Source organism: Pristis pectinata, chromosome 8 (genome assembly GCF_009764475.1).
Source record: "Pristis pectinata isolate sPriPec2 chromosome 8, sPriPec2.1.pri, whole genome shotgun sequence".
Lineage (NCBI taxonomy): Eukaryota > Metazoa > Chordata > Chondrichthyes > Rhinopristiformes > Pristidae > Pristis > Pristis pectinata.
This window is the reverse complement of record NC_067412.1, coordinates 90,477,450-90,500,819: the sequence shown is the minus strand read 5'-3', so window position 1 is coordinate 90,500,819 and position 23,370 is coordinate 90,477,450. Positions and strand designations below refer to the sequence as shown.

Sequence of the window (23,370 nt, the reverse complement as noted above, 5' to 3'; positions counted from 1 at the left end):
GTAAGGTGAATGCACACAGTCTTTTTCCCAGGAAAAGAGAATAAAAAATGAGAGGACATAGGTTTGGGGTGAGAGGGAAAAGATTTAAAAGGGACATGAGGGGCAACTTCATGCAGAGGGTGGTGGGTATATGGTACAAGCTGCCAGAGAAAGTAGTTGAAGTAGGTACAATTGGGCATTTGGGCAGGTACATGGATAGGAAAGGGATATGGGTCAAACTTGGGCAAATGGGATGAGCTTAGATGGACATCTTGGTCAGTGTGGACCAGTTGAAACAAAGGGTCTGTATCCATGCTGTATGACTCTATGACTCTATGACCAGCTTAGGATAGAAAAAGCACGCTAGAATGGGGACACTTTGAGAAGCACTTTAAAGGAGTGGAGATGTACAAAGGGTACAAGTTAAGGAAAGCATTTCCAGAGCTTGCGGCTTGGCAGCTGAAGGTATAGTTGTCAATGGTGACGTGATTTAAAATCAGGTGGGTTGGGGGGGGTCTTCCGGGGCCAGAATTGAAAGGACACCAATGAATGGAATTTGTTGGATTAGAGCAGATTGGAGAAAGGTCGGGATGAGACAATGAAGGGATTTTAAAGCGCATCATGAGTTGCATAACTGGGATCCCTTGTGGATCAGCCAGCTCAGGCATGTCAAGTCAAAGGGTCATTTGGTGCATTTTGGGCCACAGAGGTTTGGACAGTTTTGAATGCAGGAGGTAGAAGTAGAGATGTGTAGAGGGACTCCAGAGCTTGCAGTCCAATGCAGTCGAGGTTAAGGCCATCAGTGCAGAGTGATTGCTGTGTTATTGCTGTGTTATTGTGCTGGGTGTTGTTAGTCCCACAATCAACATGGTAAAGCACACTTTTTTCCCAGTGATTTACTAGAATACATACTAATTGAAAATAAAATTGCAGATGAAAGATATCTGAAATAAGAATAGAAAACACTGAAAATACTCAGCAGGTCAGGCAGCATCCGAGGAAGGGGGAACAGTTAATGTTTCGGGTGAAGACTCTTCATTTGGACTGGGAAAGAGAAAATAAGTCGAAGTTGCAGGGAGTATGGAGGAGAGATGGATTGGACAAAGAGAATCTACCTGATAGGGTGAGGCCTGGGTTGCTAATGTGTTCCTGGAGCTGTCTGATTAATGAGGGCAGTTGGGGTGAAGCCAAACAAATGGACGTGTAAAAGCTGTGAGCTATCACCGAAAGCGGGAATGCTGGAAATTCCCAGCACACTGAGCAGTGTCTGTAGAGAGAAATGGATGAGATAATAAATTTATTCAAGGGTAGAGCACCAATAGTAAACAAAAAATTGTATGAATTCTCTTGCTCAGCTGCAGGTACAAATCAGAAGTTGTGTGTGCCTGATTGTGTGTCGTTTTAGTTGCTGGACTCCTTCCTTGATCTGATAGCACACTGAAATTTTCCTTCTCACCTGCCTTTTCTCTATTCTGAAAACTGGGTCATGCAACGTCCTGGTAATACAGCAACGTTCCTCTGGTTTAGTTCACTAACCTTGCTAGCTGAAGCTTTGCAGTGATTACAGTTCCTGGTTCCTCAGATCCCAACCATCCTGGTGATGTTGACCTGCAGAACGTCGAGTGGGACATGAAGACAATCACCAGCGCACTGAAGCACTACCTCAGGTAGGAAACTAATTGTACCATTTGCTGCAAGTTGTTGTTGTGTATTGTTCCTCTCATTTCCAGCAGGTGAAAAGAGTGATAAGCAAGTTTTGGCAGGTGACCTGTTGGTAGCAACTTTTATTGAGATGTATTGGATGGAGATGCATGGCTCAAACTTCATGGATGGGCTCAAATACAAAGCTGCTAAAGCTGTAAGCTTACTTTCTAAGTTGAGAAGACTGGATGTACACTTCCTGGAGGGTAGGCAGAGTTAGTTTCTGGAATGGTACCGGGATTGGGGAGTTGTGTGGCGTGACTGGAGAAGCTGGGATTGTTCCCCCTTGGAGAAGAGAAGATTGTGACTAATTAGGTGTTCAGATAGTATAGATGGGAGAAACTGTTCCCATTGCAGGAGGGTCAGTAACCAGAGAGTGCAGATTTAACATAATTGACAAAAAAAAAGAGAAAATACATTTTCTTAAAACAGTGTGTTGTTATGATCTAAAATGTATTGTCACCTGTACCGAGGTACAGTGAAAAACTTGTCTTGCATACCGATCGTACAGGTCAATTCATTACACAGTGTAGTTACGTTGAGGTAGTACAGAGTGCATTGAGGTAGTACAGGTAAAAACAATAACAGTACAGAGTAAAGTGTCACAGCTACAGAGGAATTGCAGTGCAGGTGGACAATAAGGTGTAAGGTCACAACAAGGTAGATTGTGAGGTCAAGAGTCCATATCATATAAGAGAACCGTTCAATAGTCTTATCACAGTGGGATAGAAGCTGTCCTTGAGCCTGGTGGTATGTGCCCTCAGGCCCCTGTATCTTCTACCTGATGGGAGAGGGGAGAAGAGAGAATGACCTGGGTGGGTGGGGTCTTTGATTATGCTGGCTGCTTCACAAAGGCAGCGAGAGGTATAGACAGGGTCCATGGAGGGGAGGCTGGTTTCTGTGACACACTAGGCTGTGTGAAAAGTTGGTGGAAACAGAATCACTGAACTCTGAAGTAAATATTTGAAGGTATATGACAGCAGGGAAATGGGAATGAATTTCAAAGCACCAACAGAGAGAGACTGGAGTTAAACAATCAGCGATGCTGTGATTCTAAAAGTCTGCTAAAAGGACCACTGCAAGTTTATTGAAGTACTGGACCTAACTTGGATGGTGGGAAGTATTTTTACTGCTACCACCTGTAAGTAGTCCTCCTGATAATTCTAGTCTGAAAGTGTCTTCTGAATTGAGATGCATAGAAAACCCCACAATACAGTGTGTTTTTTCTGGGCTTTGCTTTATCTTGGGTTGTTACCTTCTCATGACCAGGCGCCATTCCGCCAGTGGCAGGTACAATGCAAAGCTCACGAGCTAATCTCTGCAAGATCCCAAACTGTGAGTAAACTGTCCTTGAGTAGTGAACAGACCAAACTGTTACATGGTCTACCCCTTGCTGCAGTCATAGGTCTCAGGCACTGTGGCATTGCCTTGTCTTACCACATTGTCTCTTGAATGGCCGACTTGTGTACAGATATGGTTTCGGGCCTTCCAAGTTGTTCAGTTCTCCTCTATCTGCAGAAAGTTCTTCATTTGTCCTATCCTCTGCTGTCAAGGTCTGCAACTTGTGATGCCAATCCTTATAAGGGTAGCAGTAATGCTGGCTGCCTCTCATCATCAGGATGATAACTCAGTTTTTCTGCAATGGTGTCACTGCGTGGAGGTGCCCTAGCATTTTTACTCAACTCAATAGCTGTATCTCTGGAAACGCTTGGGCCTTGGGTAACAGCTTGACTGGATCATTGAGAGTCACAAGAGAGACTGCAGATGCTGGCAACCTGGGGTAACACACACAAAGTGCTGGAGGAACTCAGCGGCTCAAGCAGCGTCTATGGATCATTGGGAGTGAATGTTTTGGGCTGTGGGCTTGTCCTTTATTGTTCGGTCCAAGAGAAGCCTCAGGCACAAAGTTGAAGGGTAATGGGACCCTTGTACTGGGCAGAAATAAAAACACTTCTGGCAGGTTCCCTTGATTGGATAGACACTATTAGCTCTGCGTGTGCTTTTTAAGATGAGCTGTTATAAACCTGTTCATTTTCATTCCAGAAGATTGTGCTTTCTGTTCTCCCAGTAAGTTCAAGCTGATTCCTGTGGAGCAGTTGGCAGTTCTCCATAGCAATTGTTTCCATTTTAATTTTAATCTTAGCTTGGGGAAAGTTGGATGGCACATCTGAAACTGAAAACGGACCAATGCTAGTATTACACCAGTTAAAGAAACACATGTAATTGCAAATGACTAATAAGCTATTTGCAGCAATTTGAGCTATTTCATTAAAAAAAACAAAGAACATCTTGCCCCTGTGCTAGCTATGTATCCATCACCTTCGATGTCCCTCTCATCTCTCACGGTCTTGTGACCCTTTGGGTTATCTTGCCTTTGAGATCTACCTTCTGCTGTCTTGATCCCATGCTATTTACTTAAGCAATTACTTGGGATTGAGGACACTTTGGTTTTGTGTGTTCTTATGGGGCCAATGTGGGACCTGCAGACTCTGTTTTACAGGTGGGGTAGGAGGTAGCTGATGGGGGTCGGTTGGTAGGTAGTTGGGGAGGTGGGTGCACTCCTTCCTCTGCTTATGCAGGCCTTCTGTGTGTTCCTGATGTATGGCTTCGAGGTTCACAATACCATCCAGAATGCTGCTCTACTTTGAGCAGTCATGGGCTGGAGGTTCTCAGGAGTTGGTGGGGATTTGCACTTCAAGGAAGCTTTAAGCTCATCTTCAGTCTTTCTCCCTGTCTGTCTTGTAATCTTTTCCCATAATAGAGTGTTTATTTCAGAAGTTTGGTGTTGAGTATTCAAAGAACATGACCAGTCCAACATAGCCAACTGTAGTAACTAGGACCCTAACTAGCTGAGCAGGTTGACCTGGGGAAAGGAACTGACATTGGCTCACTTATTCTTCCAGTGAATTTGGAGGAATTTGCAGAGGCAGTGTTCTTATTAGTTCACTGACTGTTCAGTGCCTCTCTAGACTCCAAAATACAGAGCCTTGTAAATGCTCCCTGATGTTGCCTGATAGGGTGGTGGAGGCAAATTCATTGTGGGCTTTTAAGAGGGGCTTGGGTGGCACATGAATGAGAGGAAAATGGAGGGATATGGGCATTCTGTAGGTAGGAAGGATTAGCTATGTTGGCACAAAATTGTGAGCCGAAGGGTCTGTTCTGTGCTGTAATGTTCCATGCTCCTCTTGCCTCGGGTGATGCCTCTCCCCCTTTGTACAAACCACCACCCCATCTCCAACCTATTTTTTCCTTCTAAAGTCCTCAATTGTGTTATTTTCTAGTGGCTCGCCCACTGCATATAAACAACGGCTCATGCGAAGCACTGTTGCTTATAACCCATCATGGGTCAATGATCACTCAGCCATCACTCCTGTGCTCACTGACTGCACTGGGTCCATTCCTTGATCCCTCAAATTTAAACATTCTCCTTGTCTTGCTTGAACTCATTTGACAGGCGTATCCTGATCCCTCTCCCCACAATTCTGGAAATTCCATACTTGTTCATGTAGAGCCTCCAAATTTCCTTCCCAATCTCAGCCATGCCTTTGCTCCACTGTTGGCAACTGAAGATTTTAGATTCTGTTTGCTAATTGCTGGAATTCCATTCCTCATAGTCTTTACCTCTTCATCTTTTAAGACTGGCCTTCTTTTTGCAGCCATTTCCCCGAGCAGCACCTCTTTTGGCTCTGTCAACTGCTATCTGATTGCATTTCTTTGGCTGCTTTTGATAATTCTGCTTTCTCTTATTGCTCCCTTGCACCTCCCCTCCCCCACCACTCCAATTCCTGCACCATCCCATTTTTTAAAATTTTGTTTATTTCATCCAATCTAAATAACTTAAACTGTGTGCTGCTTTGAACTCTTAGCTTCTGATTTTTCTGCCGTCCTCAACTGTGAAAATGAGAACAAATTTTAGTAGACCGTGTCTGTAGTTCCAGGTCACTCCAAAGACCATTTTCTTTTCTCCCAATAACTAGCCCAGGGTAAATGCAGACAACTGTTGATGTGAACAGTGCAACTCAAGCTACTGAGTATCAATGCAGTAAACTGCTGACTACTTAATAACGTTAAACGTGGTGCCTGGTGCACTCTTTGTGATTTCAGCAGGCAAAGAGGGCAATCTTCAAGGCAGGATTGAGGGGTGAGATTTTAGAGGTGTATAAAATCATGAGGGGCATAGATTGGGTGAATGTGCAGTCTTTTTCACAGGGAAGGGGAACTAAAAACTAGAGGGCATAGGTTTAAGGTGAGAGCTGAAAGATTTAAAAGGGACCTGATGGGAAACAACTTCATGCAGGGGGTGGTCAGTATGTGGAACAAACTGCCAGGGGAAGTGGTACAATAACAACATTCAGAGGACATTTGGATAAGTACGTAGATGGGAAGGGTTTCAAGGGATAAGGGCCCAATGTGGGCAAATGGGAATAGCTTGGTGGGCACCATGGTTGGCATGGACGTTGGGCCGAAGGGCCTATATCCATGCTGCATTGCTCTGTAAGATTCATTTTGATTGCTTTTCAATGTAACTGGAAGTTTAAATCCAGTGAGTTATGTGTGGGCTTATACAGGTTGTCCTACTCAGGCGCATGGAATGTGACAAAGTGGAAGAGGAGATGCTGATGTTGGGATGTGCCAAAGGGAGACCAGAGACCAAGTGCAGGAAAGTTGGAGAGGAGTTGTTCTACATCCTAAGGAGCACCAGCTAGACATCTGCCACTGCATGATGTTCGAACATATAGAACATAGAACATTACAGCACAGTACAGGCCCTTCGGCCCACAATGTTGTGCCGACATTTTATCCTGCTCTAAGATCTATCTAACCCTTCCCACTCACATAGCCCTCCACTTCTCTATCATTCATGTGTCTAAGGGTCTCTTAAATGTCCCTGACGTATCTGCCCCCACAACTTCTGCAGGCAGAGCGTTCCACACACCCACCACTCTTTGTGTAAAGAACTTACCCCTGACATCTTCCTCCAATCACCTTAATATTATGTCCCCTCATGTTAGCCATAATGCCAAATGTTAGCCACGGATGTTGAAGGGGAAAAAAATATCATTGATTTATTTTCATGGCCAATAGCAATAATATAGTCCAATAATGATTCTTTCAGCAAACCTCATTCCTGGAGAAACTCTCAAGGCCATTGTTTTCACTCAGTTTCACTTAGACAGGACCCATGAACATTCATCACCATAGTTTAATAACAGGTTTGTATTTGGACTTTGGTTGTAGGCAGATTTCACGACAGGATCAGAGTTCATTTTGTGTTTGAATTTGCTCTGGGTGGTGGAGGAATGGATGGGCCATTTCCTCAGTCTCCGCCAGGGTTCTCTGCAGGTAAACTATGTGAAATCAGCATCACTGGTTTATATGGGTGACTGAGTCTATGGGCAGAATCAAAATGGTGTACCCAGTGTAAATGGAGCTGCAGCAATTCCAAGGATCCTAGGAATTGATCAGTTAGACTTTGGAGTCCTTTAACGCAAACACCTCGCTGGAAGTGGTTTGGCATCTACCACAATAACTGTGTGGCAGAAGAACAGTGTTTATTGACTCCATAGAACCCCTAGGTGGGATTAAAAAGTCAATTAGTGTTGACTTGGGTGGGGGGGGGGGGGGGGGGGGGTTGGGAGGATGAGATGTGAATAAGGCCATGAAGGAATAGACATTATTACCAGGAAATTTTTTTTTGCTTTGGCATTTAAACCAAGTAGATAGAGGTAGACATGATATTTGAGGATGAGATGCACAGAGTACAGCCTATTTGCTTATGGCCACCAGTTTTGTTTTTGAGTTTTCCCCTTTGATCCAGTCTTTATTCCTAATTCTGCACACTTACTCCTCCCATACTGAGCAGGTTTTGCACATGGGTCTGAAGGTAGATTGTGGAATCTATGAACACTTAATATTTCTGTTTCATACAAAGCTGTGACATTTTGTATTGAATTAAGAATGAAACCTGCTCTCGGTTCAATACAGGAATCTTGAAGAGCCAGTGATGACTTACAAGCTGCATAAAGAACTCCTCTCTGCATCCAGTAAGTTTCAGATACTGTTGTACTTCACCTGGGTGTAGACTGACTAGATACATCAGTTAGTTCACCTGTTGCCCAATTTCGGTCTGAGGGATACAGATAAATCTCTACTAGGTTTGACTTTAAGCCTCTGATCATAATGATACATCAGTCAATCTCAACTATCCTAAACTGTTGGGGATAATATTTATCAGGCTTTCTCGCAATGAAAAATAACCAGTGGTGTTTTCTGATGAGTTGAATGAGGATGAGAACCAACACATACAACTTGTATTTCTTTTAGGAGAATGTGTGGTTTATTTATTACCTTGAGTTTGTTTACCATCCACTGAGATCATGGCTGACCTGTGACCAAATATTTGCCTCCCTACCCTACCCCTTCCCTCCCCTGCCCAATGTCCTTTGGTATTGGTTAATAAAATCTGTCAATCTCATCTACAATTAAGAATGGACAATTTCCTTTATGGAACAGTCCCAAATTTCTACCACCCTTTACATGTAGAAGTGTTTCATAAATTCACCTGAATCTATTTCTTTTGTATAAGATTTTCCCTTAAGTTTTAGATTCCCCGATCAGTGGAAAACAATTCACTTTATCCTTTGGATTTAACCATTGATATCTTGAAAGTCAATCAAATCATCAGTTAACCTTCAGGCACCATTCTGATAAATCCTATGCTGTTCTTCCTTTTCGGCCAGTAATGGGTCCCAGTACTACCCACAGAATTCCAGGTGTAGCCTAAGCAGGACATGTGTATCGTTAGAGTAAGTAACCCCTAAAAAGCAATGCCTTCACAGGAAGGGGAAGGGAGATGAGAAAGTTATCATGGATAAGGAATGTGTGGGGAAATTAAAAGTTGAGGATTGATGCCAAGGAAGAGAACTCATCAATGTCATGTGGTAGCCTCTACTGAAAAGTGATAAATGAAGGCAGTTATAACCAGAAATTCTAAATTGATATCTGGCCATGTATCTCCATGACCAATACAATATCATTCAAGACTGATGAGGAGAAATTTCTCAGGGTTGTGCTTGTGCACGGTTCTGCTTCTCAGATCTGTGGATGCTCAGTCATGGAGTAGGTTCAAGATTCAGATCAATACATTTTTAATTTAGAAAGTTATCAAGGGATTTGAGCAAAAAGTGGATCAGGTAGCATCTCAGTCATGATCTATTTGAATGGTGAAGTAGACGCTAGGTATTGTATGATATACCTGCTATTCCATTTTTATGAGATGCTTTCAATGTGATTTACATTTTTAAGTTATTCTTGAGATATAGGCGTCACTGGCAAAGGCAGCATTTGTTATTTCCCATCCCTGGGGGAGCTAGTGGTGGATGTCATCTTGAGAACTGTGTGGCCTACCAATCATTTCCAGAGGGCATTTAGGGGTCAATCACTTTGTGGCCATGGTCCCATAAGATTGGAAGATATCCTTTCCTCATTGAACCTTTTTTTAATGACAGGCTGTTAGTTTCATGGTCTCCATTAGCATTTTATTTGCAATTATTCCTTAAAGAGCTGAATTTAAGTTCCCTAACTAAATTTGTCAGAAAATACGTGAACTTATAATTAGACATGTCCTTAGTCCAGTAATTTAATCCATAGTGCGACTGTACATACTGCATAGTATGAATCTAAAGAGTCCCCTGAAATGCACTGATTGGCTGTACCAAGTCATCCTTGGGTATGTATTCATGCCTCCTGCAGGTCAGAATAAGCTGGATGGTTCTTGAATGTACTGTGTTTCCTCTTTATGGTGTAGGTACAAATGAGACCACTTCAACATGTTGAAGATTCATCACCTCATTTTCACAATTTTTGCAATTGATCTCTGAATCGATGCATCAAAGATGTTTCCATCATCATTTTTGTTTTGTTCATTCACAGTCTTTGGGCATTTGCTGATGTTTGTCTGTGTTGCTCATCCACTTTGTCCAAGAGAGATGATGGGCTTTCTCGACTTTAGTTTTAGCAGATCCCTCAACCAGTGCCAAACATTTATGGATGATATATGGTCATGAATTGTGGCATTTACTGCAAAACACCCAACACTCAGATCTTGTCATCGCAGTACTTGCGTGTTTTCCCCAGTTAGGTGTCTCTCTGGGATGTTAATGGGAGGGAAATGGCGACATGAAACATCAGCAGCAATGTAGACCATCTACTGAGCACTTTAAGCAACTTGCCAAAGAATCTCTTAAGACTGGAGAGTGGAAGATAGGTGTCTGCCACTTGCACTCTCCAGCCACATTTCTGAAGAAGTGGCACCCCCACCCCTCACCAATGAGCCCCACTTTTACAGAGCTCTTCACTAGAGACACCCAACTGGGGAAAACACGCAATTACTGCGATGACGTATTTTTCTAGATCTGAAGGGGTTAGGCCAAGACCAGGTTAGGAAATGCTGAATTTGGAGTGAGTGGTTGTCTCTCTCTTTCCTTGCATACTTGCCCCTTTGTGATGATAGTTATTGTGTTACAGAGTCAGACAACTTGGATTATCGGCTGGGTGCTATTCACTCCTTGGTGTACAAGCTACCTGAGAAAAATCGGGAAATACTTGAACTTATAATTAAACATCTAGTGAAGTAAGTATCACTGGGACTTGAGTCTTGCCAAAGGTGGGTCCAGGGTTGAGGAGGTAAACTGATAGAAATGCTCACTCCTTTCTTTAAAATGTTGCTTGACATGATCACCTTTGCCTGCCCATTTGTCTCCTCTCCTCTGTTGGGTTTTGTTAATGGCTCCCTGGGATGTTTTATACAGGAAATGCAAGTTGTTGAAAATACTTGTATAGAATGTGCAGCACAGCACAAAGGCCTTTCAACGCTTTGTAACTTCGGATTCTTTCCTAATTATGTCAGGAACAGATGATCTCATTTTAAACCTCATGTCCGAGGTGTTGAGAAGCTGATGAGTTTTAATATTGGCAACAGAAGCAAAATTTAATAAACTCTTACTGTCTTTACCTTTTCCCACTCCTATGTTGTTGTGCCAGATAATCTCTAAGGTAATATCATTTCCAAGATAACCCAAACAGTGTCCACTTCACTTTTATCAATCCCTGTTGACTCTGTTTTTGCCACCCAACATTCAGTGTGTTCCAGACCATGATCTTTGCTTGTCTGTTCCACCCTCCCCACCCCTGTATTGTGTGAATGTCTGGTTCTGTTTCTCTGCGCCTTTCTGTTGCAAGAAACAGTTACTCATCCTTCAGGACTGTTCCAAATGTATTGCCAACCCTTTGATAATTGGGTTGCCTGGTGAGCTTTGATTTGTTTGTTCAACAGCAGAAGCATCACATATGCATCCAGAGTCAGTATCACAAACTTCCATGTCTGCTGTGCTCTCTTCCTGATAGAGGCAGACTGTTGACAGGCCTGTCCTGTTTCTATGTAATTTGATGCCATCGTGGGTGAAGCAGTTATCCTTTCAGCTATTAGAGGGGTAGGAGGAGAAACAGAGAACCACTTTAACCCTTGAGGTTCATACAAAATTAGAGGCGTCCAAGATTAGATTGCACAGATGGAGGGGATTTGGGCATAACCATTCAATTGTTTTGGGTGGGAGACACCTGGCACTTGTTATTCTTGTTTAGCTGGTGAGTTCGCTGCTGGGCCACTGCAGGAATCATTGGGTCAATGTGGAACTGGAGTCGTATATAGTCTAAAGTGGTAGGTATTCTTCCCTAAAAGGCATTGGAGAGCTGGTTAAGATTTTGTGGCAGGCTGACAGGTGTGTGGTAATGCACGGTTTTATATTTCCAAATTCTTTTTAAAATAAAGTTTGTTGTCTTGGTGAGATTTAACATTGCTTTTATGGATTACTCATCCAGGAGTATGACTTCCACAATATCAACAGCAAACCCTGCTGGCATACTCCTGGTGATTTGGTGGAATGTGCTTCCTAATCACAGGGGGCTGAAAGGAAGGACGTATTTGTTTAACTCCTGCTCGGGCTTGTTGACCAATGACACCATTCTATTCTTGTGCAGTGTTTGTAGCCATAGTAAGGAGAACTTGATGACTGCCTCCAACATGGGGGTGATATTTGGGCCAACATTAATGCGACCACAAGAAGACACTGTTGCTGCCATGATGAACATCAAGTTTCAGAACATCGTTGTGGAAATCCTGATTGAGCATTATGAAAAGGTAAGTTCTGCTCTGCTAAATTTGAGCAAAGGCCAGCTTTTCACTGTCACTGCGGAAGAGAAGGGTTTGCACAGTAATTGGTGGCTGCTCTGGTGCTAAAGTAATGCAGGCTGGGCCTTCTGGAGAGTTGACTCCAAACTATATTTGGAGAAATGTTGAGTGTTCAGTCAATTAAATGCTGACAACAAGTAAGAATATATTTTTGATAATCCTTGGTAACCTGATGTAATAATTCCACAAAAGTGAAGCTAAACCATTAATAACAATAGTGGATCTTGTAGGCCGGAGGGCCCAGGTTTCACCTCTGGTCTCTGCAGAGTTGGCTGATCCAGCATTTGAGGTGTGACTAATGGCATCAGATTCCTTAGACCATTGAGGAAATAAAAGCAACAACTCTTGGTCTGCGGAGGAGTGAGGGAGAGCAGTGATGTGCATAGTCACCCACTCTGCTTGAGAACTGTTAACATGTTTCTCCTCGCTCACAACCAAGTCTGAGCCATTCTTCACGCAGAAAGGCTAACCTTAAAACACGATGAGGAGAAATGTTAATGTTGATGGGTTACAGGGAACCTATAGGAGATTGGGACTTGCATCTCTCATAACGGTGCAACGAGATCCTAACACAAGACTTGCATTTATGTGGTGACTTTCATAACCATCTCAAAAATATTTCACAGCCAGTGAACTATCACTGAATCCAGTTTACCCACAGAAAGGTCTTGATATGAGAGTGTATATAGCCTGCTTTTACTGAATGTGGTCATTGGCTAAAGATCTTTCACACTGCCTGTGAATATGAAGAAGGACGTGGTTTCATCTGAAAGACAGTACATCTGCCAATGCAGCCATCAACTCAGCGCTGTACTGGGTTGTCGGCATAGATCCTGTGCTCAGGCCTTTTGAATGGGATTGGAATGCAGAACATCCCAACCCAGGTATTGGTTTATTATTGTCACATGTACCGAAATACAGAGGGAAAAACTTTTGTTTGCATGCTGTCCAGACCAATCATTCCATAATGCAAGTACATTGAGGTATTACAAAGGAAAATGGAATGCAGAATATAATGTTGCAGTTACAGAGAAAGTGCAGTGCAGGCAGACAATGAGGTGCAAGGTCATAACTAGGTAGATTGTGAGGTCAAGAGTCCATCTTATCATACTAGGGAACTGTTCAATAGTCTTATAACAGCGGGATAGAAGCTGTCCTTGAAACTGGTGGTACATACTTTCAGGCTTTTGTATCTTCTATCTGATTGAGGAGAAAAGGGAATGACCAGGGTGGGAGGGGTCCTTGATTATGTTGGCTGCTTTTTTGAGGCAGCGGGAAGTGTAGACAGGGTCAATGAAGGGGAGGTTGTTTTGCTACAGGCTGACTACAGCCAGCAGGTTATGAGTGGCCACTACCATGTGACTCTATTCGATTTTGTAGCCTTTTCTTGCATTCCTGCAATAAAAGACGAGTTTGCAACTTGGCAGGTCCCTTACCTAATGTAATCTCAGCACGTGTCGGTCTTCGTATCATATGATGATATCATGAGAGGTTATTGTGGCAGCCTTCATGACACAGGAGTCCCATTCTGCCTCCCTTCTATCCAGAACCCATTGGGTTCACCTGTGTTTAAGGCCCCTTACTGGGGGGTTGGGTGCTGTGAGCTTCACCATATTTCTATTTAAATGTATTAGTTGAAGCAGTGGCGACCCTGTTGATTTGGTTGAATTGGACTGCCTGAGATGGTGTGCATGACCACATGAGGGAGCTAGATTAACACACTGTGTAACTGAGTTATGTTCATGGTTGGTGCCTCCCTCCTGCCGTGGGAGCACGGAGCTGTGACTGCTTAGTTAGACCATACAATCAGCACCCAGTCTCGATGCTTTGTTCGACTGAGGGTGTTAACTTGGCTTTTCCCTGCTATCACGCCTGGGATCTCCATTTGGTCGGATGGGACACGTGCACTAGGAATTTCCTTGATCTCTCGGACAGACTATCATCGGAAAAACTCCCTAGGGTGACCTGCCAAAATTATGGTATGAGTTTGGGCAAAGTCACACAAATTCTACCCTGTCATTTTAATTGATGCCTTTGCAGAAATTAGAAAATTTATTTAATATGTTTTTCTTTTTAAAGAGTGTGCCTGTTTTTTCTTCCAATTTTCCAGATATTCCAGTCCCCACCAGAGGAAAATGCTGCTCCTCCGATACCCCCACCTAGAGCTGCTCCACGGAAACGCCAGCCAATCACAATCTCCAAACGCCCCGCCCGTCATCGGCCCAATCTCAACACTTCAGTGGATGTGGAAGGTCAGCATTCGTTTCATTGACTAGGTATAAAGCAGTGATGTTGAGGTGCCTACCTGTTACTTGTGGTGTAACTGGCTAATTTCCTGCATAACACAGAAAAAAAGATTCAGCATTTGTGTGAGGGATCAAAGAGGGTGGTAATTGGTGTATGCGTCCATATCTTGCTCAAGGCCAGTGTCATCAACACACTTTCTCCCTTTTGAACACATCAACTCCAATGATGCAAGTTCATGAATGCTGGAAGTCCTCTGGTACCTCATCCAAGCGTTCTAGCCATCTCTGCATTTGAGATTAACCTAGTCGAACATAAAATATTGGAAACAGTTAGCAGCTCAGGCAGCATCTGTGGAGAGAAAAACAGCTTTCAGGTCAAGGTTGTTTGCTGGAGTCTTGTTTCCTCCTAACACAGGAGTCTGACTTGAAGCCATTTGATGAGTTTAAGGCCTTCACAGGAGCAATGCATTACCCCATCTCCTTTTTGTACAGGAATAGGCCCTTTTGTCCCATCAAGTCTCTGCCATCTCTTGGGACGATCCCATGCTCCACTAATTTTCCCTGAAACATGTGCCCCACATATTCCCATCAACTTGCCCCCAGATTCTACATGCATACTAGGTTTAATTTACAATGGCCAATTAACTTAACAGTCTTTGGGATGTGGGAGAATACTGGACCACTCGGAGGGAGAATGTATAAATCGCACATGGACAGCACCCAAAGTCAAGATTGAATCTGGGTTGCTGGAGCTGTCGGGCAGCAGGTCTACCAGCTGTGGTAGAGGGTTACCTAACTTCAAACTGAAGCAATGTCCAAACCCATTTCAAAGCATATTAAAAGTAAAATGCTTGACGAAAAATTAATCCATCATATATTGTAATTGATGTTTATGAAGGCCTTGTTTCTAGATGCTGTGTTCTTGCCTACTGCCCTGTTAGTCCTCATAAACCTGATTCTGATTTATAAAATTATCACTGACTTATGATGTGAAATTTGTTGTTTAGTGGCAGCAGTGCAGTGCAAGGACATAAAAAAAATTTCTATAAATTACAAAATAAATAGTGCAAAAACAAAAGTAATAATGAGGTAATGTTCATGGACTGTTCAGAAATCTGATGGCAGAGGGGAAGAACCTGTTTCTGAATCATTGAGTGTGGGTCTTCAGGCTCCTCTACCTCCTCCCCGATGGTAGTAATGAGAAGAGGGCATGTCCCGGATGGTGAGGGTCCTTGGTGATGGATGCTGCCTTGAGGCACCACCTCTTGAAGATGTTCTCAATGGCGGGAAGGGTTGTTCCCGTGATGGAGCTGGCTGAGTCCACAACCCTCTGCAGCCCCTTTCGTTCCTGCACATTGGAGCCTCCGTACCAGGCGGTGATGCAACCAGTCAGAATGCTCTCCACCGTACATCTGCAGAAATTTGTAAGAGTCTTTGGTGACATACCAAATCTCGTCAAACCCTAACGAAGTAGAGCCTCTGGCATGCCGCCTTCATGATTGCATCAATGTGTTGGGCCCAGGATAGATCCATAGAACCATAGAAACCAACCATAGAACCATACAGCACAAAATAGGCCCTTCGGCCCACCATGTTGTGCCGTCCATCAGACCACCCTCACACTACCTAACCCCTTCCTCCCGCATATCCCTCTATCTCACGTTCCTCCATATGCCTATCCAACAAGCTCTTGAACCTGTTCAATGTATCTGCCTCCACCATCACCCCAGGCAGTGCGTTCCATGCACCAACCACTCTGTGGGTGAAAAACCTCCCTCTGACATCTCCCCTGAACCTCCCACCCATAACCTTAAAGCCATGACCTCTCGTCTTGAGCATTGGTGCCCTGGGAAGGAGGCGCTGACTGTCTACTCTATCTATTCCTCTCAATATTTTATATACCTCTATCATGTCTCCTCTCATCCTCCTCCTTTCCAGTGAATAAAGCCCTACCACCTTAAGCCTCTCCTCATATTCAATACTCTCCAATCCAGGCAGCATCCTGGTAAATCTCCTCTGCACCCTCTCCAATGCCTCCACATCCTTCCTATAATGAGGCGACCAGAACTGAACACAGTACTCTAAGTGTGGCCTAACTAGAGTTTTGTAAAGCTGCATCATCACCTTGCGGCTCTTAAACTCAATCCCGCGACTTATGAAAGCCAACATCCCATTGGCCTTCTTAACTGCTCTTTCCACCTGTGAGGCAACTTTCAATGAACTGTGAATATGAACCCCCAGATCCCTCTGCTCCTCCACACTGCCAAGTACCTTGCCATTCACCCAGTACTCTGCCCTGGAGTTTGTCCTTCCAAAGTGCACCACCTCACACTTCTCCGGATTGAACTCCATCTGCCACTTGTCAGCCCAGCTCTGCATCCTATCAATATCCCTCTGTAAGCTCCGACAGCCCTCCACACTATCCACAACACTGCCTATCTTAGTGTCGTCCACAAACTTACTAACCCAGCCCTCCACCCCCTCATCTAAGTCATCTATAAATATCACAAAAAGTAGAGGTCCCAGAACCGATCCCTGCGGGACACCACTAGTCACTGCCTTCCAATCCGAGGGCACTCCTTCCACCACAACCCTCTGCTTTCTACATGCAAGCCAATTCCTAATCCACACAGCCAAGCTTCCTTGGATCCCTTGGCCTCTGACCTTCTGAAGAAGCCTACCATGAGGAACCTTATCAAATGCCTTACTAAAATCCATGTAAACCACATCCACCGCACTGCCCTCATCAATCTTCCTGGTCACCTCCTCAAAGAACTCTATCAGGCTTGTGAGGCAAGATCTTCCCTTCACAAAGCCATGCTGGCTGTCCCTAATCAGTCCATGATTCTCAAGGTGTTCATAAATCCTATCCCTTAGAATCCTTTCTAACAGCTTACCCACCACAGACGTGAGACTCACCGGTCTATAATTCCCTGGCCTATCCCTATTACCTTTTTTGAACAAGGGGACCACATTGGCAACCCTCCAATCCTCCGGCACCACCCCCGTGGACAACGAGGACTCAAAGATCCTTACCACGGTTCAGCAATCTCCTCCCTAGCCTCTCGAAGCAGCCTGGGGAAAATCCCATCAGGCCCCGGAGATTTATCTGTCTTAATATTATTTAACAACTTCAACACATCCTCTCTCTTGATATCAACAACCTCGAGAACATTACCCCTACCAGCACTCCCTTCCGCGTCATCAAGACCCCTCTCCCTGGTGAATACCGAAGAGAAGTACTCATTCAGAACTTCTCCCACTTCCGCCGCCTCCAGGCAAATTCTCCCACCTTTGTCCTTAATCGGACCTACCTTCACCCTAGCCATCCTCCTACCCTTCACGTACTTGAAAAAGGCCTTGGGATTTTCCTTAACCCTACTAGCCAAAGCCTTTTCATGTCCCCTTCTAGCTCTCCTCAGCCCTTTCTTAAGTTCCTTCCTCGCTACCCTATATTCCTCACGGGCCCTGTCTGAACCTTGCTGCTTATACCTCATGTACGCTACCTTCTTCTCCCTAACAAGTCGTTCCACCTCTCTCATCACCCATGGTTCCTTCACCCTGCCATTCCTTCTCTGCCTCACCGGGACATATTTATCCCTAACATCCTGCATAAGATCCCTGAATATCGACCACATCCCCATGGTACATTTTCCTTCAAAAAGGACATCCCAATTTACACTCCCAAGTTCTCTCCTTATAGCCTCGTAGTTAGCCCTTCCCCAATTGAAAAACCTCTTGTCCTCTCTGCACCTGTCCCTGTCCATGACAATTTTAAAGGTTATGGAGCAATGGTCACTGTCCCCCAAATGCTCACCCACCAATAGATCCTTCACCTGTCCCGGTTCATTTCCTAAAACTAGATCTAACATGGCATTCCCTCTGCATGTCAACATACTGCGTCAGGAATCCCTCCTGGACACACTTAACAAATTCCGTCCCATCCAAACCTTTGGCACTAAGCAGGTTCCAGTCTATATTTGGGAAGTTGAAGTCTCCCATTATAACAACCCTGTTATTTCTGCTTCTCTCCAAACACTGCCTGCCAATCTGCTCCTCTATATCTCTATTGCTACCGGGGGGCCTATAGAATATTCCTAGTAGAGTAACTGCTCCTTTCTTGTTCCTTAATTCCACCCATATGGACTCTAGAGATGATCCTTCTACAACATCCATCTTTTCCACAGCCGTAACAGTGTCCCTGACCAGTATCGTCACCCCTCCACCTCTTCTCCCCCCTTCCCTATCCCTCTTAAAACACCAAAAACCAGGAATATTCAATATCCACTCCTCTCCTGACGTCAGCCACGTCTCAGTAATAGCCACGATATCATAGTCCCCCATACTTATCCAAGCCCTCAGGTCATCCCCCTTATTCCTGACACTTCTTGCATTTAAGTAAACACACTTCAGTCCATCTACCTTACTACTTTTACAGCCTGTATTCTGCTTCTCCTTCCCCAAAGCCTCTCTACCTGTTTGATCTAACTTTTCCCCATCCCCTTCTTCCTCTGACCTACTCCTCCGGTTCCCTTCCCCCTCACAAACTAGTTTAAACCCTCCTGTACCACCCTAGCAAATCTCACCGCAAGGATATTGGCCCCCTTCTGGTTCGGGTGTAACCTGTCCTCTCTGTACAGGTCCCACCTTCCCGAGAAGAGATCCCAATAATCCAGAAATCTAAAACTCTCCCTCCTGCTCCAGCTTCTCAGCCACACATTTATCTGCCACCTCCTCCTATTCCTACCTTCACTATCATGTGGCACTGGCAGCAATCCCGAGATTGCTACCCTTGAGGTCCTGTTCCTCAATTTTCTGCCTAGCTCCCTGAACTCACTCTTCAGGACCTCATCCCCCTTCCTACCTATGTCATTGGTGCCAATATGGACCACAATTTCTGGCTGCTCTCCCTCCCACTCAAGAATTCTGTGGACCCGATCAGTGACATCCCGGACCCTGGCACCTGGGAGGCAACATACCATCCGGGATTCATGCTCACTGCCACAGAACCTCCTGTCTGTTTCCCTGACTATTGAGTCCCCTATCACTACCGCATGTCTCTTTCCCACCCTTCCCTTCCGAGCAGCAGTACCAGTCCCAGTGCCAGAGACCTGGTAACTGCAGCTAGGCCCCTGCAGGTCATTCCCCCTCAACAGCTTCCAAGGCAGAAAACTTGTTACTGAGGGGAACAGCCTCCGGGGCTCTCTGTCCTGTCTGCCTGCCTGACTTCTTCTTCCTCTTCCCTCCCCTGACGGTCACCATTCTATCTGCCTCCTGAACGTCAGATGTACCTACCCTAAGGGGGGTGACTGTCACCTGATGCACCGTGTCTACAAAACTCTCTCCCTCCCTTTTGCTGCGCAGTGTTTGTAGCTGCGACTCCAGCTCATCAACTCTGAGCCGAAGTTCATCCAGCCTCAAGCACTTACTGCAGATGTGGCCTTCTTGGACCGCAGCAAGGTGCACGAGTTCCCACATCAAACAGCTGCAGCACACCACCATGTCCTCCATCTGACTACCTTTTTTTCCCTAGTTAGTCCCACCTAAAAATCTATAATGACCAAAAGGTAAACCTTGCCTTTACCTACTTACCAGCTACTTACCCTCCTTGCCCCTTCACGCCAAAGCCCCTTGAGCCAAAGCCCAGAACACTCTGCTGCCACTCACTCCGCTGCCCGCTCCGACGCTGCCTGCTCTATAGGCTGTTTGCTTTTTAAGCTGCCCGCGCCGCGCCTGCACAGTCCAGCCCCCACTCGACTACTTAAAAAATCTAAACCTTACACTAAAAACCCTAACAAAAACTAACCCTTACACCCAAAAACCCTAATAAAAGTGATAAACAGAGAAAACACTTAGTTGCTCCGAAGTCCTCTGAACCGAAGCCCGAGTCCTTTGAGATGTTGACACCCAGAAACTTGAAGCTGCTCACCCTTTCCACCACTGACTCCTCCATGAAGACTGGTGTGTGTTCTCCCAATTTCCCCTTCTTGAAGTCCACAATCAATTCATATAACATAGAACATCACAGTACAGGACCTTCAGCCCACGATGTTGTGCCGATATTTTATCCTTTTCTAAGATCTATCTAACCCTTCCCTCCTACATAGCCCTCCATTTTTCTATCATTCATGTGGCTATGTTAGCAATTTTTGCCGTGGGGAGAAAGTCTCTGATCCACTCAATCTATGCCTATTATCATCTTGTACACCTCTATCAAGTCACCTCTCGTCCTTCTTCGCTCCAAAGAGAAAACCTATCCTCATAAGATGTGCTCTCCAAGCCAAGCAGCATCCTGGTTAAATCTCCTCTGCACCCTCTCTAAAGCTTCCACATCTTTCCTATAATGAGGTGACCAGAACTGAACACGAGAACTTAATACCCCAACAAATGAAGCCAACACACCATACGCCGCCTTAACAATCCTATCGACCTGCACGGCAATCTTGAGGGATCTATGATCTCCCTGCTGCTAAGAATCCTGCCATTAACCTTGTATTCTGCCTTCAAATTCGATCTTCCGAAGTGTATCACTTCACACTTATCCGGGTTGAACTCCATCTGCCACTTCACAGCCCAGCTCTGCATCCTATCAATGTCCTGTTGTAATGTACAGCAACCTTCTACACTGTGTCATCTGCAAACTTAACCCACCCTTCCACATCCTCATCCAAGTCATTTATAAAAATCACAAGGAGCAGGGGTCCCAGAACAGATCCCTGAGAAACACCACTGGTCACCGACCTCCAGGCAGAATACACTCCATCTACAGCCACCCTCAGACTTCTGTGGGTGAGCCAATTCTGAATTCACACAGTCAAGTTTCCCTGGATCCTATCCCATTCCTTGGAATGTATCATCCCACTCAGTCCACCAGCTTGTCATTCACCCTCCTTGTCTTGGCCTTTATTCTTCACTGCCCCTCCTCTTGTATTCTTCCATTGCTAATCTGCACCATTGCTCTATATATCCATTTTAGCTCCAAATTTCTCAATACCTTTGAATAATAAAATTGATCAATTTCTGGTTTAAAATTAACTAATGACCCAGCATCAATCGGTACAAATGGAGGAGAGCTTCAAATTCCAATGTCCTTTGAATGTAGAAGTGTTTCCTAACTGAAAGAATTGGCTTTTACTTTTAGACTATGTCCCCGAGTCAAAGACTGTCCCGTCATCAGAAACTGCATCTACTATTTCCTGCCAATACTTTAAAATCTTGAATAAAATTATTCCATAACCCCTGTTTCAGTGACAACCAGCCTACTTATATAATCTTCTTAATTTAACCCTTGGAATTCAGGTATCATTCTGGTAAAACCTATACTGCAGTCCCTTCTTTGCTGGGGTACCATTAAAGTGTGGTGCATGGACATCAAAGAAAGGAAAAGTTAATAATTTACAGAAAAATAAATGCTGGCCCAGCAAGTATACATCTGTGATTGATTTTAAACTGTTGAGTCAGCATCACTGAGCAAGATGATCCTTCCTTGCCCCCTTTCTCTATAGTGCCTACTCTTTTGATTACCGGTCAAGTGTGTGCTATAAAGTCTTGGGTTACCCCTGTAGTGCTTAAGATAGAATGACACATTCTTTTGAACATTTCCAATGGAACTTGACAAGTTTAACATGCTTCTTTAGTTGAATTAAAACCTTTTATTAACTGCTTTACTTGTCCTGAATGCTCTTTTAAGCTGAGCAGGTGTTAACATAGCTGAACCCAAAATACTCTGCCAGTTCATTTAGTCACTGAATAAGATTCAATAAAAGTCAGCTTGATGATTTCTGTTTTATTATTTGTAAAATGATTCACAGATCTAGTGTTTGCTTTAATTTAGGTTTTTTTTTGCCTTGCATGATGCACAGTTCCTTTGCTTAATTCAATAAGGAATGATTTATTCTTTGGCTTTTCAACTGCCGTTTCTAGCAGAATTATTAAACTTGGCGGTTTGCTGGCAGGAAAGTGATTTCTTCTTCCCGAAAGCAGATGTTTTGGTCCAGAGAGTATTTTGAGAGTGAATGAGTTTGAGCAGGGGATTGGGTGCCCAAACACAGTTGGTAGGTCTAATTCTCAAACTATATGCTACCCCTAAACTACTTCACTTGCCATCTCTGACCAGGGATCCCAATACTCTGCACAGTCCCAAGCCACAGTGAGGAAACCCTAAAGGGTGGAAATACATTTACCTAGTGAACCTTGCAGGATAGTGTTATAGCCATTTTAAGCAGCAAGTGTATTATTTAACAGGTGTGCCAACAAACCTAACATGGCTCCTGCAAGATATCATCTGCATCTGTGGTTGGCTTGTCCATAATTCATTTTTAAATACCAGCTGCATCTGTCTAGATTAAAATGCAGTATGTAAAGTTGAAGAGGAAGGAATATGCATCAAGGGAAAGTGATGCTACATCTGTAAAGGGCAATGGAGAGAAGCCACCTGAAATACTGACAGTTTTGGCAGGTTGGACCTGTTCTCATTAGAGTTTAAAACAATAAGGGGTAGTCTTGTTGAGGCAAGAAGCTGAGGGGGGTGGAAGAGCTCAATACTCTTGGAGAAATTGAACGAGGATGCGTAGTTTCAGAATCAGTCGTTGTCCATTTTGGACAGATGAGAAGAATTTTGTTTTCTCAGAGGTGGTAACTCTTTGGAATTGCCAATCCCAAAGAGATTGAATCGTAGGCTGAAGTGGACAGTATTGATCAGTGGGAGCAGGCAGGAGAGTGGAGCTGAGACCTTGACCACATCAGCCATGATCTTATTGAATGGTGGAGCCACCGAGCTTACTCTTGCTACTGTTTATTCTGTTCTTGTATTATTGAAGCAAGGTATAGAATAAGACCCAAGTATAGGATTGTTGATTTGCAACTCTTGTTCTTTGACATTTTGAATTAATTTACCCGAGGTCCTGACCTTACAGTCTTTAGTTTCTCTCTGAAATATCTGTCCGAGGGTGAATATTGCAAACCCCTGGAGGTATTCTTTATTCCCCTTCAATCACTGCCAGTGTGTTCTCACTGTAAACTCAGAAGTCCATCCTGTCAAAGCGGTCTGTTTGGAGAATAAACCCCTTTCCATTAGGTCGCTCTCCTAATGCAGATCCAATGGACTTGGAACGGGAATCAAGGAGCCAGCCCTTTTCTGTGAAGTGATAAGATCCCAGCTTTGAACTGGTTGTTAATTTATCTCCTTTTCCTTCC

General features: G+C 44.3%; 1 protein-coding gene across 1 annotated transcript in view; it reads left to right on the top strand.

The window, feature by feature from the left end:
• Positions 1-23,370, top strand: part of ophn1 (oligophrenin 1) — a 204,890-nt gene that overhangs the window by 82,340 nt on the left and 99,180 nt on the right. Inside the window, 5 exon segments of the mRNA XM_052022352.1 lie at positions 1,562-1,646; positions 7,666-7,724; positions 10,207-10,312; positions 11,719-11,878; positions 14,040-14,181. Coding sequence (XP_051878312.1) covers positions 1,562-1,646; positions 7,666-7,724; positions 10,207-10,312; positions 11,719-11,878; positions 14,040-14,181 — 552 coding nt within the window.